Source organism: Nannobrachium achirus, assembly GCF_963921795.1.
Source record: "Nannobrachium achirus genome assembly, chromosome: 17".
In the NCBI taxonomy this organism is placed as follows: Eukaryota; Metazoa; Chordata; class Actinopteri; order Myctophiformes; family Myctophidae; genus Nannobrachium; species Nannobrachium achirus.
This window is the reverse complement of record NC_137824.1, coordinates 8,087,160-8,110,428: the sequence shown is the minus strand read 5'-3', so window position 1 is coordinate 8,110,428 and position 23,269 is coordinate 8,087,160. Positions and strand designations below refer to the sequence as shown.

Sequence of the window (23,269 nt, the reverse complement as noted above, 5' to 3'; positions counted from 1 at the left end):
CTGTTGAAAGAGATGAGATTTCTGCATTATATAAACAGTATAGACTGTTTAGTATAGTACACACACACACACACACACACACACACACACACACACACACACACACACACACACACACACACACACACACACACACACACACACTCTCTCCCGGAAGCGTCCGCTGCGATGAATCTACCACAAATGCCGACAAGGAGACCAAATGGTAGATTTGCGGGAGAACGGTTTCTATTTACTGTACTGCTCAGGGCTCAGATCTGGTCTAGAGCCCGCCTACTGGCCCGGTCATTTGCACACATTAACCCATTTAGGCCTGACCTAGGTTTTCTGAAAAACATCAAATATTATTACAAAATTACAAAAACAAATATGTTGCTAATACGGAACATGTACTGTACAACACAAAAGTGTGTTCCCGGCCTGATGTAGACCTAGGGTGGCCACCAGCAAGACCTCAGAAAGGAGGACACTTTTCCGGGGCGCGCTATATGGGACCCCCAAAATGATATGCCAATTTAGTCACGGACCCCCTTCTCAAAATATTTTGGGCCAGCCAGGGACCCACATATTATTCCAGATTTGTACACTTTTTGAAAAAACTAGATCAAGCTCATAGCTTGTAGATCGGCTATTTCAAATAGCCTATAGTGTAAAATAGGTTTAAAGTGGGTTAAACTAAGACTGGGCAGCCTACCTCCCTTATTTATGCACCCAAAGACCCTTCATGAATTATGTTATTTTATTTATGTATTTTTAAATTGTCCAATTAGAAATCGAATCCACGTGAGACGTGACTGGCATATTAAATTAATATAACAGAGAGAGGGGAAGAGAAGGGGAGACTTGTGGATATATGGTTACTGCTGCAGCTGCAGTTATTTTGTTAACAATTGGGGAACAGGCTAGGGATCCGACGGGTGGGAAAGAAGACGAGAGGAAAACCTTCAGCACATTGAGTCATTGCCTGTCACTCTATCAGTCAGTCAAAGCATGTCATTGCGTTCTACCTTCCCAGCTTCCCTTTGCTGACATCAACCCGTTACACACAGCAGTGCAAAGTGCATAATAATCATCAATTCTGTGCTTCTTTATTAACTTATTGACCTTTCTCCATTGTTGGCTAAATTTCGTTTCATTTCGGCGTCTTTGGGCAAACCTTGACGTCGGTTTGCATCTAACAAGCGTGGGAGGAGCGACTCTAGCGTCCAGTGTAACCGTTGGGAACGAGCACTAAACAAAATGCACTCACGCGACACGCTGCGGTGCGGTGTCGCGCTGTGACCGTGAGCTTGTATATCTGCTATTTTCCTATAGCCTACCAATGAATAGGCTGGCTGCAAGCTGTTTTAGACCAAAGAAACGTGAGAATTACCGTGATATGCAAATGTAAGCCAGCAGGCTGGCTGGCTGATAGTGGCACTGCACTGGCTGCGCAGAGTCAGACCTGTATTCCAAAAGCCGGACAATAATGCGTCCGGCCACAGGTTGAGCTGGGAGGAGGACAGCAGGGTCAAAAACCGGACTGTCCGGACAAAATCCGGACGTATGGCCACCCTATGTAGACCCGATTTGCAACCGCCTTGTTTAGTTCTCATTGGCTGTAGGAAGGGTGGGCGTCTATGGTGACTAGGTCTGACGTGCAACAGTGCAAGGAGGAAAAAGTCGGACCGAGGATACAGTCGGTCTAATCTTCTTAATTTAGATAAATATAATAAATATAACATCCACGCATGTATAGTTCCGGTAAAAAGAAAATAAGGATAATTGCCCGGCTGTTGCATAGTGTGCAACAGCAAGCTTCTACTGCCCACAAAAGGCACGTTTACAGATGTGACGTTATGGTTGTAGCTGGTCTCTATCTCTAACTATGTGTTTCTCCAGGTAAGACACATATTGTATTTTCCTATTATTATTAAGCTTATTTCTGTCACCACGCAGAACTGTTTTTAACCAAAAAAATAATAAAATAAACATGCATGCGAATCTGCGATGCATGCATGCATGCACTAACACAAACATGCACTCGTCTCCGACACAGACACACACACCGGTTCCTATCACATTTGGAAAACATAACGCTTATAACGTTTTGGAACAAGTGAGTAACACATTTGTGGGGGAAAAACTAAAAAGAAAACGTTTTTAGACTAATCTTTTTTGAGTCGCGGTAAGCATGAGTCCATAATCAAGTCGATCATCGATTTTATTTCACATGCCTAATATGTATAGCTTTGACTTAAAGAATAAAACAGAATAAACACTTACCTGGTTTCAGGTCCCATGAAAGGTCAACCCTGGGGGTAGAGGAGAGACAAAGTCAGGTCTGCATATTGTATTTAATGATATTTAATGAATAATGATATAACTAGAAAGGTGCAATTCGGGGATACTGCAAATGTCTACTGTTTCTGATTAATTCTGTCTTTTCACTTATATTACATATTGTGATTGTAATTCATGGGTTTATATAACTCCTGTCTGATCGGACATTATATTGTCCAATCAGAAAAGGGACAGAAAATGTCCACTGAACTCAATGAACAAAAAAAGGTTTACAAAAACAGGTTTACTTTAGGTGACATAAACGTTCTTGGACAAGCTCCACTCCGTCTCCTAGAGGATTGGAGGTCAAATCCAACACTTTCAGATGGGAGTTGGACTCCAGAGCTGAGACCAGATGAGAACAGCCTTCCTTTGTGATACTGCATCCTGACAGCCTACACGCACGCACGCACTCACACGCGGACACGCGCGCACACGCACACACACGCACACACACACACACACACACACACACACACACACACACACACACACACACACACACACACACACACACACACACACACACACACACAATACGATATTGTGACGACATTTGGCTTGTGATGACAATGACATCACAATACACAATATCTGTGATAATCAATATAATTGCAAGACATTTCAACTATGATACATCACAATATCTGTGTAAGTTAAGAAGGAAAAGACCTATAAAATGGAACAAAACAGTAATTATGTATTGATTAATAGAATTGAGATGGGTTGACCGGGGTCCATCAGGGCCCCATCAGAGACTTCTCAGTTTTCAATTTTAGAGCTTATCTGTGGTAACTACATGCCAAAAAAATGAAAATAAAACATTTTTGTGTATTTTTATATCAAAAGTCCATAAAAGGCTAAATCTTAATTATTTCCTGAAGTCCATGGGCCATACGAGTTGTCGGTATCAAAAAGGTGGCAAAGGTTACCATGCATTTTATAAAAGCTCTATATCTGTAGATTATATTTTGGTATGATAACCCTTTCTTAGACACAGCTAAATTGGTGTTATCAGCCTCTAGAGTTGGTGTCCCATTAACTTTACATTACAGAAAAAAAAAAAAATAAAAAATAAAAAAAATAATCTGTTTTAAGTAGCATATGAGGGGTCAAACTAGGGGGTTTTCATGATGCTGAATCCATTGCAAGCATCTGTTTTGCACAAAAAACATTCCTTGGGCTAAAAACTGTCCCACAAGAATATGGTTTAGTGATGAAAACTGATGAGTCATCACTTTTCACACTTTTGTGGGGGCTGTTTTAGCCCCAGGAATGTTTTTCGTGCAAAACAGCTGCTTGCAATGGATTCAGCATCATGAAAACCCCCTAGTTTGACCCCTCTTATGCTACTTAAAGCAGATTATTTTTTAGCTTTCTTTCCCCCTGTAATGTAAAGTTAATGGGACACCAACTCTAGCCATAGGCGGACTTTGCCATTTGCCCTAGGGGGGGCAGGCTTGAGCAGCAACATGCCAATTGTCAACCCCTCAACACTAACTTATCACACTGTCCAACTACTGTTATTCATTGTGTCCACCAGACCACTAGTGTACCAAATAAAACGTACAATTATGTGTGGTTAGAGCAGTGTCATTTTACAAATTGTGTTCATTATTAAGTAAAATAGCTACTTTCATTATTGGTAACACAGTTGCAGCTTACAAGATATGCCAATAAGAATAAACCATTTGATAATTTCAGCTATAATTTCTAAATGGCTACAAAACATTTTGTTTGATGGAGGACAATAATTATTGTAATTTAATTTATTTTAAGTAATTAACAATAAGGGAATATCAGTGAATAATAAATTTAAAAATAGATATTTTTACATTTGAAACCCCTCTTTAATTATTTATCAAGCCTAACACATAATCTTTGTGTACAGTTCGGATATTGCAGCTATGTTCAGGTATATTCATAGTCTAACAACCCCCATTCTTAGCAATGCTATCTTCAGAGAGAGAGAGAGAGGCTCTGATCACTTAACATTCCAATCAATCAACTTATTGTTGCCAGCTGGTCTCTGTGTGATGGGGAGAAACCAGTGACTATTAGTTGGTTAATTCTTTAAAAAATCATAACTCTTGACAGGAATGGGCTAGAGACTTACTTTTTTTTCCTAAATGCTCAGAAATGCCTGGGGGGTGCAGTGCACCCCCTGCACCCCCATAAAGTCCGCCTATGACTCTAGCGGCTGATAACACCAATTTAGCTGTGTCTAAGAAAGGGTTATCATACCAAAATATAATCTACAGATATAGAGCTTTTATAAAATGCATGGTAACCTTTGCCACCTTTTTGATACCGACAACTTGTATGGCCCATGGACTACTGTGAACAAAAACATGCTGCGTGATGACAGATCAGACTTTTTGAATATAAATGAACCTTGATTACAACCAGCTGTTTTATTCCCATTGCTGCACATTCCTCCTAACAAGCTACTTCGTTTTGAATGTCATTCAGGATGATGTCCAGACTGTGTATTAGTCATTGCAAACTTAATCAGCACACTAAAATATGTATCTGAAAACATCATACGTTAGAATAATAAGCAACTTGGTAACAAACATTCTGCCATCTGCAGGCTAATGAAGCTATACAAATGAAAACATTACGCATCACGTGACCGTCCCATCCCAAGGGCTGGTCCTTTCTGATTGGTTCAGAAACTCACTGGCTTGCGTTTCACACTGATACTTCAAAATAAAATGCCCCAAAAAGCCATTTGAAATAACTTCACTGAAAATAGACGATTTACAAGCTCAGTCACAACACGTTGCGTTGTGACACATTGTGAGCTTTTAGATTACATTCATGCTTTGGATTTTATAAACCCAGTATTGGAGTAAATGGGGATGCGAGGAATGGAACAAATGGAGCGGAACCAGCAAGGTTTGTAACTGATCTGTACTGTACCAGTCAGCAGTGTGTGTCAATGAATCTCTCCCAGTCAGTGAGCTGGTTACTGGTAGGCTACAACCAAACTTAATCGATAAGTTCAGTGAGTTGGTGTGTTGATTAAGGCTGGTTGTTCCCACAACTTCCCAGTGCTGAATGTCTGTTCCCCATCTTTTTATACAATTTCTCCTTAACATAAAACATGCATCTGCTGCACTTTTACAGTTCTACAGTGTAGCTACTGTTCTCATGCAGAGGTCTTGTGTGGTGGACGTACGACTGTATATCACAACAATTCAGCAATATATTCAGTAATACTGACCTCAGGGTCTCCAGTGTACAGTCTGGACTCCCCAGTCCAACACAGAGATGCTGAACGCCTTCATCATGTAGATTCTCATTATTGCTGAGATCCAGTTCTCTCAAGGTGGAGGAGCTGATGACTGATGCTAACTCCTCACAGCATCTCTCTGGCAGGTTACAGCCACTCAACCTGAACAAACAGTAGTGATTAAAACAATATGTTTATATTTTAAGAAAGACACATTACATAATACATACATGCCCACAAAAGCTTGAAATAACTGTTTTAGTATGTATTAGTAGTATTAGTTTTTTCTTATTATTATCACCTCGATCACAATATTTATTTTGCTTCTAATCCCTGTAGTGTAATGACAATAAAACCTTGATTCTCTTTATTATTCTTAAACCTCACATCAACACTTGCGCTGTTGATTGCCTCCATGTGGAACGTGAATGCGCGTTCCCGTCTACTGCACATGAACGCCCAGCATGGAGAGTCATAGACACAGAGGCAGGCTGGCTCGCTGGCAGTGGCTGGCGAAACTAACATGCTTAAAAAGTGTGTTTCAAGTAACCGATCAATTACTTTTTACAGACGGTCGGGACTACAGACGCATGTACTGTATCTACGTTTTTGATACAATACAGAAAAAAGCTTTCACTTCAATATGGAAAGAGTGAGGACTTTCACTTTCACTCTACTTAGAACTATGAGTGGAGACTGTAGAGGGGGAGAGAGAGGGGTGATGATCAGCAGTGGTGAAAGTGAGCCGGAACGGCCGGAACCCCCGTTCCGTTAAAACATTTGGGGCCGGAACGGAGTTCCGTTAAGAAAAGGAGAAGCCAGCTGTCAAAATCCCATGTTAAATAACCTGCCACAAACGCACGTCCAGGAAGAAAACAATAGCCTCTTAACATACAGATTACAGTGTAGTATGCTACACAAGTGTTACTAGTTAGACTATATTTTCTGATAAAGTGCTTCTAAATTATTCCCGTGGGTTTGTGTAGGTCAGTGTAATCGATTCTGTTTCAGTGTTTGACACGGATCGGGTAGAGTAGAGGTGGGACGTTCGTGAACGAATCGAGTCGTTTGAACGGCTCTTTGAAATGAACGATAGGATTCGGTTCACAGTAGGGAGCCGTTCTTTCGAATGAGCCAGTCTTTTGAACGGCTCTTTGAAAGGAACGGATCCCAGAGAGCCGGCTCACTTCAAAGAGCCATAAATCCCATCTCTAGGAGAGACTCGTCGTGTCTGTGGCACTGTGCCTGCCATGGTGCCTGCATGCGATGCAGCCTAGACCAAAGGCAGAATAGACCAAAATGATTCCATTCTGCATCTAGCTTAAATATTGGAAATACTCCAGTAAAGTAGGCTAAGCTATACTTAAAACCTGTACTTAAATACAGTACTTTAGTAAATGTACTTAGTTACTTTAGATAACTGGTTAATCATAATTTTAATAATAATATATTATATTATCTGGAATTTATATAAAGCTTTCAAACATGCTTTACATGTGTGTGGGGGCCTGGGGAGACAACAAATAAGAGAGCAAGATATGGTGACTAGACTAGGATAGAATAATGTTGCTCTCAGCATTTCTTTCTTTGTTGATGCTGCTACTGTATGTGTTTATGTGGATATACTAAACAAAATGTTGTTGTACAGTGACCATAAACATCTTATCTTATCTTAGGTGATTCTGCTTTTTTGTTTTTATGAGATACTTAAATGGTTTCCTGTGGAAATAAGCTTAGGCCTAGTCTTTTCACGGATCTCCTTTTAGTAGGCCTAGACCTTGTACCAGTGAACTGTACCGTCATGAAACTGTACCTTTTCCTATGCAAACTTCTAATAAAGTCTTCAATCAATCAATCAATCAATGCTAGCCCTGCATGTTTACCCTTCTGTATGGAACAATGAACAATATGAGGAGGCTTATTATAGATATTTCCTTTAGGATTTCAATCATGTTTCATGTTACAGTAAGTGTAATGCCGTTGCCTAATTCAGGTGTAGGACCTGTAGTGTTTTTATTGTGTGTATAACTATGCCAAAATGCAGTTTTCTATGCATTTCAGGGGTTTTGGGGGGTTAGAGCCTCCCAATTTTTTTCCGGCCGCGCAGCTTCGCCGCGCGGCCAATTTTGGGACAGTTCCGGCAAGAATTTCAAACCACTTTCACCACTGATGATCAGTGATCACACATTGTCACATGTGGAGAGTATATGTGATAGATCATCATAATAATAAATGTATTGGCTATAATTGTCGGCTATTTTCAGTTGTCGGCTATTTTCATAGTAACGAGTATATCAGTAAGACTCCCTAATCAGGAGATAAGCGAACGTCAGGTCACAGTATACACAAAGAGGCCTGTAAGTGGCATTGGTTCCACCCACAAGTTTGTACAACAAACGGTTGATGAGTAAAGCCAAATAAAGTTTCGGCCAATCAGAGGAGGGGGCGGGGCAAAGTTAAACTAATTAAGGTGAAGGACTGTTAATGAAGTTAATTGACACCGCCCACAAGTGTGTAAGACAAACAGTTAATGAGTAAAGCCTAATAAAGTTTGGGCCAATCAGAGGAGGGGGCGGGGCTAAGTTAAACCAATTAAGGTGAAGGACTCTTAATCAAGTCAATTGACACCACCCACAAGTTTGTAGGACAAACGGTTGATGAGTAAAGCCAAATAAAGTTCATAGGAGGGGGCGGGGCAAAGGTAAACCAATTAAGGTGAAGGACTCTTAATCAAGTCAATTAATACCACCCAGAAGTTTGTACGACAAACAGTTGATGAGTAAAGCCAAATAAAGTTTTGGCCAATGAGGGGAGGGGGCGTGGCAAAGTTAAACCAATGAAGGTGAAGGACTGTTGGAGCAGCAGGAGTCGGTGGTCCCCGGGAATTCCCCATGAGTAGCCCAATTGGGGTGTTGATTTGGTAATTTTTGCACTATTTGCCGGCGGTGGCAGGGGGTCCCTGGGGGTCTGTGGAGGTCCGGGGGTCCTGAAAGTTGTGGTTTGGCAGGCAAGGAGTGTGTGTGGAAAATTTCACATAGATAGGGGCAATGATGGCGGAGATATGAGTAGGGCAAAAGTGTGACGTGACAGACAGACTGACAGACGGACTAACTGACGGACAGACTGACAGACAGACAGCGGGTGGAGGTTTTGATAGTAAATGCGACCTGACGGTCGCAATTAAAGCATTCATTAAACTTTCAGTAGCTCAACTGTTACAGATGCGAATGGCCGCGGGTGCGTTCACAACACGTTGCGTTGTGACACATTGTGAGCTTTTAGACCAGTAAGACTCCCTAATCGGGAGATAAGCGACCGTCAGGTCGCAGCGTGATTTTAGGGAAAAATGTGTAGGAGCAGTGTCCAAAAATGTGTTTTAGATAGATAGATAGATAGATAGATAGATAGATAGCTTTATTGTCATTCAACATATACATGAAATGCATAAATGAACGAAATTTCGTTTCACTGGCTCCTAGTTAAAAGAAGTTAAAATACTAAAAACTAAAAACACTAGAAAACACCACTTAATCAATAAACACACAAATCAAATTCATGGATATGGCCCACAGGATTCTTAAGCATCATGGAGAAAGGTCAGGGGATATGCACTTTTAACGTGACTTTTTAGCCTTTTGAGCTTTTTCAGAGTTCACAAGTCTTATGGCTTGGGGGAAAAAACTCTTGGTGAATCTGGCCATTCTGCTTCCGATGCTGTGGTACCTTTTACCAGAGGGCAGGAGGTTGAACAGTCCCTGATGTGGGTGGATAGGGTCAGACATGATCTTATTTGCCTTTAAAAGACAGCGATTTTGGGCAATGTCCTTGATGGAAGGCAGTGTAGTCCCGATAATCCTCTCTGCTGTCCTCACCACTCTCTGCACAGTTTTCCAGTCTGTCTCACTGCAGCTACCAGACCAGACAGAGATGCAGTTTGTCAGAATGCTCTCTATGGTAGCCCTGTAGAATGTGGTGAGGATGGGAGGGGGAAGTTGGGCTCTTCTCATCCGGCGCAGAAAGAACAGACGTTTCTGTCCTCTCTTCACAAGAGAGGCCGTGTTTGAGGACCATGTCAAGCTGTCTGTGATTTGTACCCCCAGAAACTTGGTGCTGCTCACTACCTCCACTGCGGTGTCATTTATGAGGAGTGGTGTGTGGCTGTGCTGGTTCCGTCGGAAGTCAACGATGATCTCCTTTGTCTTGTTGACATTCAGGACCAGGTTGTGTGTGTTGCACCAGCCCACCAGCTGTCTCACTTCCTCCCTGTATACATCCTCGTTGTCATCTTTGATGAGGCCCACAACTGTCGTGTCGTCCGCATATTTCACCATATGGTTAGTACTGAACCTCGCACAGCAGTCATGGGTCATCAGGGTGAACAGCAGTGGACTCAAAACACAGCCCTGGGGAGAGCCAGTGCTCAGGGAGATGGCGTTGGAGTTATTTTTCCCAACTCGCACAGATTGAGGTCTGTCTGTTAGGAAGTCCAGCAGCCAGTTACACAAAGGAGTGCCAAGGCCCAGGGGGTCCAGTTTGTCCACCAGTTGCTGAGGGATAATTGTGTTGAATGCTGAGCTAAAATCTAAGAACAGCAGACGCACAATGGTGTTCTTCCCCTCTAGATGTGCCAAGCTCCGGTGCAGGACAGAGGAAATGGCATCCTCTGTAGAGCGCTTTGCACGGTAGGCAAACTGGAATGGGTAAAATTTGGGGGGGAGTTTGGAGACTATATGTGCCTTTACCAGCCTCTCGAAGCACTTCATCGTTATTGGGGTGAGTGCAACTGGGCGGTAATCATTGAGAGATGTTATAATGGGCTTTTTTGGCACAGGAATTATTGTAGCAGCTTTGAAACATGAAGGGACAACAGCCTGGTTTAGTGAGATGTTAAAGACGTCTGTGAGGACCGGGGCCAACTGATCCGCACACTCCTTGAGCACCCGACCTGGAACGTTGTCGGGGCCCGTCGCCTTCCGGGCGTTGATACCTTTCAGGGTCCGCCGGACATCAGCTAGGTCCAGACTGAGTACCTTCTCATCTGGAAGAGGAATGGTTTTATGTTGTTTGTTGCTTCAAAGTGTGTAAAATAATTATTGAGCTCGTTGAGGAAGTCCTCATTGTCCTCACAGGGTGATGGTGCTCCCTTATAGCCTGTGATGGACTGAATGCCCTGCCACATGCGCCGAGAGTCTGTAGAGTCCTGGAAGAAACCTTCCATTTTCCGACTATAGGTACGCTTTGCAACTCTGATGGCACGGTTCAGGTTGGCTCTTGCTGTTCTGAGCTCCACACCTCCTCCTGCTTTAAAAGCACCCTCAGCAGTTCCCGTACCTCGCTGGTCATCCAAGGCTTCTCGTTGGCTCGTGTTGTGATGTTCTTGACAACACTAACATCCTCCGTACACTTGGAAATGTAGGCAGACACAGTAACAGCATACTCCCCCACATCAGTCCGTTGTCCCTCTGTTGCTGCCTGTCCCAGTCTGTACACTCAAAACAGTCTTGTAGTGCATCCATGGCACCCTCAGGCCAGACCCTCACCTGCTTCACAGCAGGTTTTGTCCTAGTGAGCATGGGCCTATATGCAGGGACCAGCATCACAGAACAGTGGTCTGAAGAGCCAAGATGGGAACGGGGGGCTGCTCTAAAAGCACACTTGATGTTAGTGTAAACTCGATCCAGTGTGTTTTTGCCCCTAGTTGGAAAGTCCACATACTGATAGAACTGAGGGAGAACTGTCTTCATGTTAGCCTGGTTAAAATCCCCAGCCACAATAAAGATCCCCTCTGTATGTGTGGTTTGCAGCTCACTGATGGAACGATATAGTACATTAAGTGCCTCTTTTATGTTTTCACTGGGTGGAATGTACACTGCTGTTATTACAATATTTGTAATTTCTCTTGGTAAATAAAAGGGTCTACATTTTATAGTCAAAAACTCAATGTCAGAAGAGCAATGACTAGCGACCACTGTGGCATTATTGCACCATCTATTGTAAGTGTAAATGCACACCCCGCCCCCTCGGGATTTACCAGTGAGAGCACAGTTCCTGTCGGCCAGATGGTGGCGCTATATGGGACAGATCTATGTTGATGACATGAGTGTAGACATGCTGTGTACCGATTTGTGTGATTTTAGGGCAAAATCTGTAGGAGCAGTGTCTAAAAATGTGTTTTAAAAAATCGGCCTGAAGGTGGCGCTATATGGGACAGATCCATGTTGATGAGATGAGTGTAGACATACTGTGTACCGATTTGTGTGATTTTAGGGCAAAATCTGTAGGAGCAGTGTCTAAAAATGTGTTTGAAAAAATCGGCCTGATGGTGGCGCTATATGGGACAGATCCATGTTGATGACATGAGTGTAGACATACTGTGTACCGATTTGCGTGATTTTAGGGCAAAATCTGTAGGAGCAGTGTCCAAAAATGTGTTTGGGCGGAGATACACCTAAACCTAACCTTAACCCTAACATCAGTAAAACTAACGGTGGTGAATTCTAACCTGCTGAAATGCTAACCTGCTGACACTGGTGAATGCTAACCTGGTGAAATGCTAACCTGCTGACGCTGGTGAATGCTAACCTGGTGAATGTTAAACTGGTCGGACAACGGGGCTTAACCCAGTTGCTTTTTGATACACTGGGACTGAAAGACCTGCAAAAAGACTCTCCCTCTTCCCAGTACTGAATGTCTGTTCCCCATCTTTTTATACAGTTTCTCCTTAACATAAAACATGCATCTGCTGCACTTTTACAGTTCTACAGTGTAGCTACTGTTCTCATGCAGAGGTCTTGTGTGGTGGACGTACGACTGTATATCACAACAATTCAGCAATATATTCAGTAATACTGACCTGAGGGTCTCCAGTGTACAGTCTGGACTCCCCAGTCCAACACAGAGATGCTGAACGCCTTCATCATGTAGATTCTCATTATTGCTGAGATCCAGTTCTCTCAAGGTGGAGGAGCTGATGACTGATGCTAACTCCTCACAGCATCTCTCTGACAGGTTACAGCCACTCAACCTGAACAAACAGTAGTGATTAACAATATGTTTATATTTTAAGAAAGACACATTACATAATACATACATGCCCACAAAAGCTTTAAATAACTGTTTTAGTATGTATTAGTAGTATTAGTTTTTTCTTATTATTATCACCTCGATCACAATATTGCATTTTGCTTCTAATCCCTGTAGTGTAATGACAATAAAACCTTGATTCTCTTTATTATTCTTAAACCTCACATCAACACTTGCGCTGTTGATTGCCTCCATGTGGAACGTGAATGCGCGTTCCCGTCTACTGCACATGAACGCCCAGCATGGAGAGTCATAGACACAGAGGCAGGCTGGCTCGCTGGCAGTGGCTGGCGAAACTAACATGCTTAAAAAGTGTGTTTCAACCAGGGCAAGAATTTCATGGAGGCCATGGCCGCCGTTGCCCCTCAGTTTGGCCTTTGTGCCCAAAAAAAATGGACAACACCAAAGGCCAAGTGGCCAAGAAAAAGGCTTTCACTTCAATATGGAAAGAGTGAGGACTTTCACTTTCACTCTACTTAGAACTGCTGCTTGCAGCGAGTGGAGACTGGAGAGGGGGAGAGAGAGGGGTGATGATCAGTGATCACACATTGTCACATGTGGAGAGTATAGATGTTAGATCATCATAATAATAAACATTATTGGCTATTGTCGGCTATTTTCAGTTGTCTGCTATTTTCACAGTAACGGGTAACGATCATACATATATTTCCCCTTCTTCACTGTCGCTGACACGGACAAACATACAGACGTAGATGACACAGATGACACTGCACAGTGACTAGGAGAGGCCGCTGCAGACGCCGAGGTCGGTCGCACCGCCATGATCCCTTGCTGCACAGATGCGACCGGCCACGGGTGCGTTCAAGAGTATCGAAACAAGGTATCGTTCACTTCATACCATTTAAAGTATCGACTTCCCTAGTGTTGATTAACATTTCAGATGCCAAAAACGTCCAGGAACGTGATAAGAATTACCGCGGTGCAGCGCCACGGTCCCGTTATCACATCCAGGGATGTGTTAGCTGGTTACCATGGTAACCAGGTAAACAGGTGATGCGCCGCGGCTGGTGAGTGAAAATAAAGTCATATCACATGATGCTTCGTGAAAGCACCTTCTGCTTGACTTCACTTCCTCATTCACATCCATTCTATCTGTGCTCGTAACATTTCTTTTCCTCCCTTTGTTTATCCCCCATTACTTGTTTGGTCAAGACGGAGCCATTTTCTATGGACTATATCTCACTCATGCATCACCATTTCTTCTCTGTGTGAAAGACAAGACATTGAACGGCTGTGAACGGAAAATCAGATAAAAACAATAGGAAAGATACACAAGGTTAATCTACATTAGTTATGACAAAACTATGGCATCCTGTTGTTCCCAGTACTGTGTCGGTTCCCCATCTAAAATAAAACAGCACATTTACAGTTCTACAGTACAATAAAACAACAATTCAGGAATATATTCAGTAATACTGACCTCAGGGTCTTAAGTGTACAGTCTGGACTTCCCAGTCCACCACAGAGATGCCTAACGCCTTTATCCTGTAGGTCGTTATTGCTGAGATCCAGTTCTCTCAACCAGGAGGAGCTGATGACTGATGCTAACTCCTCACAGCATCTCTCTGACAGGTTACAGCCCCTCAACCTGAACAAACAGTAGTGATTAAAACAATATGTTTGTATATTAAGAAAGAAACATTGCATAATACATACATGCCCACAAAAGCTTTAAATAACCGTAGCCTATCAGTATGTATTGGTAAAGTATTCCTTATATTTGTATAATTTAATAATTATGTCAGAATCAAATGTTTAAGATCACAATCCAAGTTGAAGTCCGAATAAAATACATAGTCAGCGATGTTAAAGGTATGCAACATTCTAGTTTTATTCATATCATCACTTTAACCGTTAAGTTCTGTTCAGATTCACTACACCTTCGTTCTGTTCGGGTCATTTTGACCCGGTGGATATTTGGTTTAAAAAAAACAACACTAATATTAATTTTAACTTAACTTAACAAATCATCATGATACATTGACTTTGACTCAATACCAAACAATTCATATGATATATTTGGTAAATGTTTGCATTTCTGATTTGCTATATCACATTAAACACTGAAAGAGCTAGGCGTTTTTACTGATTTAGCTGAAATCCATGTAAAAAAAACTACTTCATTTAATACTGGGCAATATTGCTCATGCTTATAGGAAGGGGGGGGAGGGTTCGGAATGGGGCTTCGGAAGGGGGGTGTTAGAAGTGGGGGTGACTGTGTGTCTGTGTTTTGGCATAATACTGTGTATTTCTGTGCTTCCGGGTCAAAATGACCCGAACAGCACTTAAGGTTCAAAAAATATGAGGGGGGTGTAGCATGGGTGTAGTGCAAAAATATTTTTTTTACATGTTCATCTCAGAAGAATCTTTAAGGCCAGTGAGTTTCAGGTGGAAACATTTTCAACTTCTACCTTTTTTTTTTACAAATGAAAATGTAAAACGGGTCAAAATGACCCGAACAGCACTTAAGGGTTAAGTCTGTTTATAGTACAACTCTATAAGCACGCACGCACGCACGCACGCACGCACGCACGCACGCACGCACGCACGCACGCACGCACGCACGCACGCACGCACACACACACACACACACACACACACACACACACACACACACACACACACACACACACACACACACACACACACACACACAGAGAGAGAGAGACACACAGAGAGGCAGAGAGACAGAGACAGAGAGACAGATGTAGGTGGGGTTAGCACAGCTCAAAATAGCAGATCTGCAAGCCCACTAGTACATTACTTAACATGGTTAAATATCGATTTTCTTTCCTATTACAAAAAGACAACATAATATGCTGTATATTAAATGTATCCAGTTATCAGTTCACTTACACAGCTCTGTTGGAGGCTTTGACCAGTGGCAGCAGCCCCAGAAGAGCCTCTTCTGAAGCTTGGTATTTCCTCAGGTCAAACACATGCAGATCATTTCCTGCTGACAGCAACATGGCAGCAATAGTTGACCACTGAGCAGGAGAGAGTTTCTCTGTGGAGAGACGTCCTGAACTCAGGAGCTGTTGGATCTCCTCTTCTAGAGAATGATCATTGAGCTCATTCAGACAGTGGAACAGATTGATGCTTCTCTCTGGAGAGGGATTCTCCCTGATCTTCTTCTTGATGTACTTGACAGTTTTCTGATTGGTCTGATCGCTACTTCCTGTCTCTCCCAACAGAATGATGCTCTCTGGAGATGGATTCACATCGACTGATTCCTGATTCTTCTTGGTGTACTTGACTGTTTCTTGATTGGCCTGTGATCTACTTCCTGTCTCTCCCAACAGTGTTTGTAAGAGACTCTGATTGGTCTCCAATGAGAGGCCCAGCAGGAAACGGAGGAACAAGTCCCAGTGTCCATGTTCACTCTGTATGGCCATGTCTACAGCACTCCGGTAGAGGTGATAAATCTCTGGTTTGCCTCTATATAGCTTGGACCATATGGAGGTTGACAGTAGGTTGACACCATCTTTGATGAATCGGACATAGACGTAAAGAGCAGCCAGAAACTCCTGAACACTCAGATGAACAAAGCAGAACACCTCTTTCTTTTCCCACCCCCCCTTCACCTGTTTAAACATCAACAATCCTGAGTACACAGCAGCATCTCTGATATGAATGCCACACTCATTCAGGTCTTCTTCATTGAAGATCAGGTTGCCTTCCTTCAGCTGTTCAAAAGCCAGTTTTCCCAGAGACAGAATGGCCCTTGTATTCTTCTCTGGATGTGTCTGATCTTTGTCATGATACTTCACATTGGTCTGTTCAGACTGAACATCCATGAAACGGAGGTACATCTCAGTCAGTGTCTTTGGCAGTGATATTTTCATCGCTTTTTTCAACATGTTCTCCAGAATTGAACCAATGATCCAACAGAAAACTGGGATGTGACACATGATGTGGAGCCTTCGTGATGTTTTGATGTGTGAGGTGACTGTTCTGGCCTTGTTCTCATCATCACTGAATCTCTTCATGAAGTATGCATCCTTCTGAACGTCTGTGAACCCTCTGACCTCTGTCACCCTGTCAACATAATCTCTAGGGATCCGAGTGGCTGCTGCAGGTCGTGTGGTTATCCAGATGCGAGCAGAGGGAAGCAGGTGACCACTGATGAGGTTTGCCAATAACACGTCCACTGATGTTGGCTGCGTTTCATCAATCCAGATGTTATTTTCCTGGAACCGTAGAGGAGCCCGAAACTCATTTAGACCATCAAAGATGAACAGAACTTTGGAACTGTTGAAGCTGGAGATTCCTGCTTCTTTGATTTCACCAAAAAAGTGATGAATTAGTTCCACCAGGCTGTAATTCTTCTTCACTTTTAACATCAAATTCAGCTCTCGGAAAGTGAATGGAAACACAAAATGGAAAATGTCGTTGGCTTTGTCTTCTGCCCAGTCCAGAGCATACTTCTGAGTTAAGACTGTTTTGCCAATACCAGCCACTCCCTTTGTTATCACTGTTCTGATTGGTTTATTTTGTCCAGGTAAAGACTTAAAGGTGTCTTCTAATTTGATTGGTATTTCTAGTCCAGCTGGTTTCCTGGATGCTGTTTCAATCTGTCTGATCTCATGTTCTTTATTGACCTCTCCACTGTCTCCATCTGTGATGTAGAGCTCTGTGTAGATCTTATTCAGAAGTGTTTTTGGTCCTTCCTTTGTCCACTCCAACAAACACTCAAATTTCTGCTTCAGCTTTGACTTGAGTTGTTGACACACAGGATCAGGAGTTTCTAAATGACCAAAGAACAGAGCATGTTATGGTAGATGTGGTCCTCCAATGAGAGGTCTTGGTCATTCTAATGTTTCTGCTGCTGTAGCCACTGAGCTATGGAAAAGCAGTTTGATCTCACATTATCTAAATTGTTGACAAGGATTAACCACTCAAGCCGTGCATAATTTGTCATTACTACGAACAACCTAAATACACGATCTACCAGCTCACAACTAATCGCTGAGCTACGTTAAAGTATTCTGTTTGACGTCTGATCTAGGAAATATAGCTGATATACAAGCTCACAACATGTTGAACAACACCTTGTGAGCTCGTAGATCTTTCCTATCTTTTCTTTTTTCAATCAAAGACATATTGTTACCTACTGTATATTGTGTTATAGAAAATATAGACACAATTTTTGTGTTTAGAGACATTAGACAAGTTGTAACAAAAGAGAAACATCCTGTACATACCATGTTCTGGTGGATGACTGTCTGGTGATGGAAAAACTCTTAGAGGATAGTCTATGACACACACACACACACACACACACACACACACACACACACACACACACACACACACACACACACACACACACACACACACACACACACACACACACACACACACACACACACACACACTATTAATTCAGTCTATCTAGAATGTGAAAGTAATAATATTACAATCAAATTGCACATCGGCAGCCTTTTTTTTAAATCAGTGAAAAGATTATTTGTTTGTTTTAATTTTCTGTACAGGCATAACCAAAATGACACGGAATGAGTGCTGCCGCCAAAACCTTCATTGCTCCTTAATCCATGCACCGTAGGTTGCTATTCTGGTCAAAAATAAATAATCCTTTAGTTGACCTTGGTGATAACCCTTAGAGACATACTTTCTCCAGATAATGTATTATCTACAATACAACCCAAATATGTAATTTCTTTTTGAGCTTCATTCATTTCTCCATCACCCAGCTTCATATCTAAAACCCTGCTTCATTCATGCTGGTGTGTGAACTTTCTAGTCTGGGGCCTTAATGATTTAGCTAGAGCACCCGACAGAGTCAACGACCTTCGGGGTCGCCACAGCGGCCAAATCAAGTTGGGCTTCCATTGACTTTCTAAACACTATACCATAGGAGGAAAAGAATCTGCTTCAAGTAGGATGTGAGAGGTCCAAGTTAGACCTCTCACATCCTACTTGAAGCAGATTCTTTTCCTCCTGTAGTATAGTGTTTAGAAAGTCAATGGGTTTGTCATGATGCTGAATCCATTGCATTTGTTTTGCACAAAAAACCTTCCTTGGGCTAAAAAATGCCCCACAAAACGATGGTTTAGTGATGAGTTTGTGGGCGTTTTTGGGGGCAATTTTTAGCACAAGGAAAGTTTTTTTGTGCAAAACAAATGCTTGCAATGGATTCAGCATCATGACAAACCCCTAGTTTGACCCCTCACATCCTACTTAAAGAGGTGGTGCCATGATTTCCCCCCCTATAAAACATGATTATCAGGTATTATGATTATACTAGGAGGAAGATTTTTTTCCAAAAAAAGTATACAGAAAGAGTTCAAATTGGGTTTTTATGTGGCCACACCCCCAGTTCATTAAGTATGCATGGATGGCATGGTGGGTGGTGACCCAGCTGATATAGCCACACCCCACAGTGTTGGGTGAATGGCAATTGGGGAGGAGTTGATACTGTGACACACTTAGTATCTGTGTTTTTTGACTGACACTTTTGACCACAAGGGGCAGCCTCCAAGAGAAAACAAACAAATACTAAGAGAATACATCATTTCTCAAAAAAAAAAACACATCAGGGGGTCTAATGAAGTACTTTCAACCTCCTAGACACATGAAAAACAGAAAAAGTACAAAACTATGGCACCACCTCTTTAAAGCAGATTTGTTTCTGGGTATTTTCCTCCTGTATAGAAAGTCAATGGGAGCCCAACTTGATTTGGCTGCTGTGGCGACCCTAAAGGTCGCCGACTCGGGCGCCCTAGCTAAATCATTAGAGCATGGCCTGGGCTACATCTGTGCAAAATTTGGCACCTTTATACTGATAGCACACAACAACCCTAAGGCCCCCGACTATTCCTTTTGCCTTCACTGTTGTCGTGGTTGGTTGTTGAAAACAAAGACGAGGATTAATGTGATAATTAAAATGCAATAGCACAAAGTGGTCATAGTTCCAATTAAGTATTATTATTATAATTACCCTTATTATTGAATATAAAAAATATAATAATAATTTAGAGGCCATGCAACATGTGATTACAATGTTGTATAGTATTTTCTATTTCTTTTAATTGGGAGTTTACCCTCTTTACTTATTTAAATTCTCTTGCAGTGGAAAACTAAAGGTTACGTATGTAATCCTGGTTCTTTTACCTCTGTAAGTGAGACACTCACGATGGGATATCAGCGCATAGTGAGTGTCTCACAATGATAGGGAACTCTTAAGGGAAGCACAGAGTTCTCCTTGAAGCTGATCTACAAGCTCACAAAATGTCGCGGACACGACGCGTTGTGAGCTTGTAGATCGGTTATTTTCTGTCACGACCACACATGCTCTGGGACTGACAATCACTGTCATGGCAGCCCAGGCTGATCAGTCTCGTCTGTAGCAAAAAGTAAAAATACATGTCTACTGACCAAAACAAAGACAGTTTTAAGATGTTGAAAACCTACTTTCCTTACAACACTCGGAGCCCCCCACCTCACATCTAAAATGAACCCCTCATTCAGCACTCCCCTCACCTTCCCCCTCCCCTGGTTAGCAAACAACAGAAATAGCCATTCAAAGCAATTCTTCCCTAAGCAATAACCCCGGCGTTCACGCTACGAAGGTGCGCTATGTGTGTTCTGCGCGTTCCACACTCTTCCACACTTTTTACCGCATCCATTTTAGACAAACGGCTGAGGCGCTAGAGGCCCGAATGTCTATACGAGAAATTAAAAAAAAAACAAAAAAAAAAAACAAGAACAATGACTCGAAACCGATCAGCACTTCTGGTTCCGGTTCAAAGGGTATGATCCACTAGTAGAGATTTCAGCGAGAATTGATAGCATATGAGTTTTTTTATAACCACATTAATACAAAAAACACTTAATACGCTTTTGGCACATAGCCTCATTATAAATAAAGACAATTAATACGCTTTTGGCATTAAGAGAGTAATGTAATTCACCCTTTGTCAAGTCCCGCCCGTTGTCCCGCCCCTCTTCACACCCATTGGTTGCTGTGTCTTGGTGGGACACTCGGTGGGACACTCCATCCACTACCATTTTAATTCGGTTGCTTCGTATTGTTATTCTATGCGTTCAATTCTAATTTCAAACTTGGTTTCAGTAAAATGTAGCTGCTCAGTGGCAGTATGGTGACTCAGCATGTTTTTAAATGCTTTTATTTCTCCAAAAATTATGTTTCAGCAAATTCAACATAAAAAAGGCGGAACCAGGGCGGGACAAGGCAGATAGAGCCTGCTGGTTGGTCAGTCAGGGACCAACCAGAAGGCTAACAAAGGGTGAATTATGGTAATCGATTTTCATTTTGGACACCTTTTTACATCCCTACTGTCTTGGCCATACAGTATATGGATTCTGTTAGTGTGGTATGTGGCCAATGTGGCCTCCATTATGGGCATTCCCATATTAAGTCCTGTGAGATATTGGCTTAATATTGATGACATCAGGGATCTCCATATATGGGCATAAAAGGGATTCTGTTCACAGTGATGTCAGAGTGACAAACTCATAGACTGTAAAAAAGCACACACGGACGGAGACATGATGTGCCGTTTCTCATACTAAACTGCGACCTTCGGTCGCAATTATTATTATGAAATTAGTAGGAGGTTCAACTGCTTAAATAAAGTTCTCAAACTCACCTTCAGGAGATGAAAACATCTTCCTTATACGACCTGAGAAGAAATTCAAACACAGTGACATGACATGACATGACATGACATGACATACAGTAACATTAGCTGTTCGAAGGCACAGCTAGTCTACCTCCACATATAAAACAGTGGGCCTCATTCACCAACGGTTCTTACAAAGACATTTCTTCTTAGACCCACTTATGAAGTTTTTAAGAAGATTTTGGCATACACCAATGTTTTCTTAGCCTCAGTCTCCGTTTTTCTTTTTTTCTAGTTCAGTGCCAGGTATTTTGGTGTATCGCGCGCGTGCACATTGCCGTGCGTGGTCTCTGATTGCTTGCGGTGATTTCTACACCCGTGGTCTCGTGCGTGGTCTCTGATTGCTTGCGGTGATTTCTACACCCTACACATGTGAGCGTGTAGAAGTGTTAACTCAAAATCTATTATGTTTTTCACTGCCAGACTTCTCGTACCTTTTAATGTGGGCGCGAGCGCGTCCATCGATCGTGCACGATGGATGGTGTGCACCAGGCCGTGTGCACACTGTTCACAGCTTTCAAACAAAAAGATCTGATTGAAAAATTAGCCATCTATTGCCGAGATTGCTTTAGCTGAGTTTACAGCTAAAGCTGTGTTTACAGCTAAAGCCAACTTGCCAACCGCTGGAAACGGAAATGGCCGGGGAACAGAAATGGGACCGGAAGCACTTTTCTGGGGGCGATTAGCCTGATGTGCGTTAAATGGTGATTATACTTTTAATTGTTTTATAGCGATTAAAACATTAAATTCTCTGGTTCCTCGGGCCTGGCAGAGAAAGACAACAGCTTTTTTTCTCTGGATCCTCTTGAACCTCGGGTTGGGGCAGTAAATGAGTTAAGTAAGAACAGAATCTACGCACACTTAAGAGCACTCTTAGGATGGCCTTTTAGTTCTGTGTGACTTTTAGTTCTCTCATTCGGAGTTTACGGCCGTGAAGCCCGTAAATTTCTCTATGTCTTTCACTGCTGGCTTCTCCTACCGTTAACGTAGGCTCTCATCCAGTTCCCATCGTGCGTGATCGGACACTGCTATGCGTCGTGTGTTCGCGTATTTCCATCAGCTTCTCAAATCCTTTTAAATTTTTACAATTGATCAATTGTAAAAATTGTAAGCCGCGGAGTTTAAACAGTAAGGTAACGGGCCAAAATAGACGACGGACCATCGGCTTCCGGTTTAGGGGCTCAATGCTAACGGGTCCGCCCAATAATGTGTCCGTGTAGAAACCGATCACGGAGCATTAGTTCCGGCCTATTTTAGTTTCGCTTCGATAAAAAAATGTTTTTTAATTATTTTTTATTACATTTACGGGTTCTACGGGCATGGCAGAGAAGGGGTACAAAGGGGTATTTTTGTGGCAGAGTTTGAGTTAAGTGTGCCATGTTTGTGCAAAAATAATTTATTCTTGAAGTTTCTTCAATTCTACAGTTGTATAATGTATAATAATATAGGGTTTAAATTACAACAATTTATTTTCCCATATCTTTAGACAGTCGTTCTCAAAGTGTGGTATGGGGACCCATCATCATAAGAACATAGTTATTATGAACAATTCTGCCTTCATAAGAACGTTTCATGAATCTTTCACGCCTTCACGTAGGAATTCGCTTTCTTACTTACAAAGTTATGGGCGAATGAGGCCCAATACTTTTATAAACATACATTTCAAGAACAAAAAAACTGCAACAGATTCCATCTACGTATGTGTGTATGCGTGTGTGTGTGTGTGTGTGTGTGTGTGCGCGCGCACACGTGTGTGCGTGTGTGTGTTGGGGGAAATTGCTTCTTGCCCAGTCGCCCTTTTGTAACTTGTATGTTTCTTGTATGTATTAAGTAACACGCCTAAGGGTGACTGGGCAAGAAGCAATTTCCCCCGACACACGCACGCATGCACTAGAGATGGAACCCTAACCCGCAGGGCGGGTTGAGTTGGGTCAAGACA

At 42.3% G+C, this 23,269-nt stretch overlaps 1 protein-coding gene across 1 annotated transcript in view; it reads right to left on the bottom strand.

The window, feature by feature from the left end:
• Positions 1 to 10,819: 10,819 nt before the first annotated feature.
• LOC308301880 (NACHT, LRR and PYD domains-containing protein 3-like) overlaps positions 10,820 to 23,269 on the bottom strand; it is a gene marked incomplete at both ends in the record, with an annotated part of 75,382 nt that continues 62,932 nt past the window's right edge. The window contains 6 exons of the mRNA XM_080746030.1: positions 10,820 to 10,963; positions 11,101 to 11,137; positions 12,414 to 12,584; positions 15,521 to 17,411; positions 17,869 to 17,919; positions 21,298 to 21,330. Of these exons, the coding sequence (XP_080602156.1) occupies positions 10,820 to 10,963; positions 11,101 to 11,137; positions 12,414 to 12,584; positions 15,521 to 17,411; positions 17,869 to 17,919; positions 21,298 to 21,330 (2,327 nt within the window). The remainder of the gene's footprint in view (positions 10,964 to 11,100; positions 11,138 to 12,413; positions 12,585 to 15,520; positions 17,412 to 17,868; positions 17,920 to 21,297; positions 21,331 to 23,269) is intronic.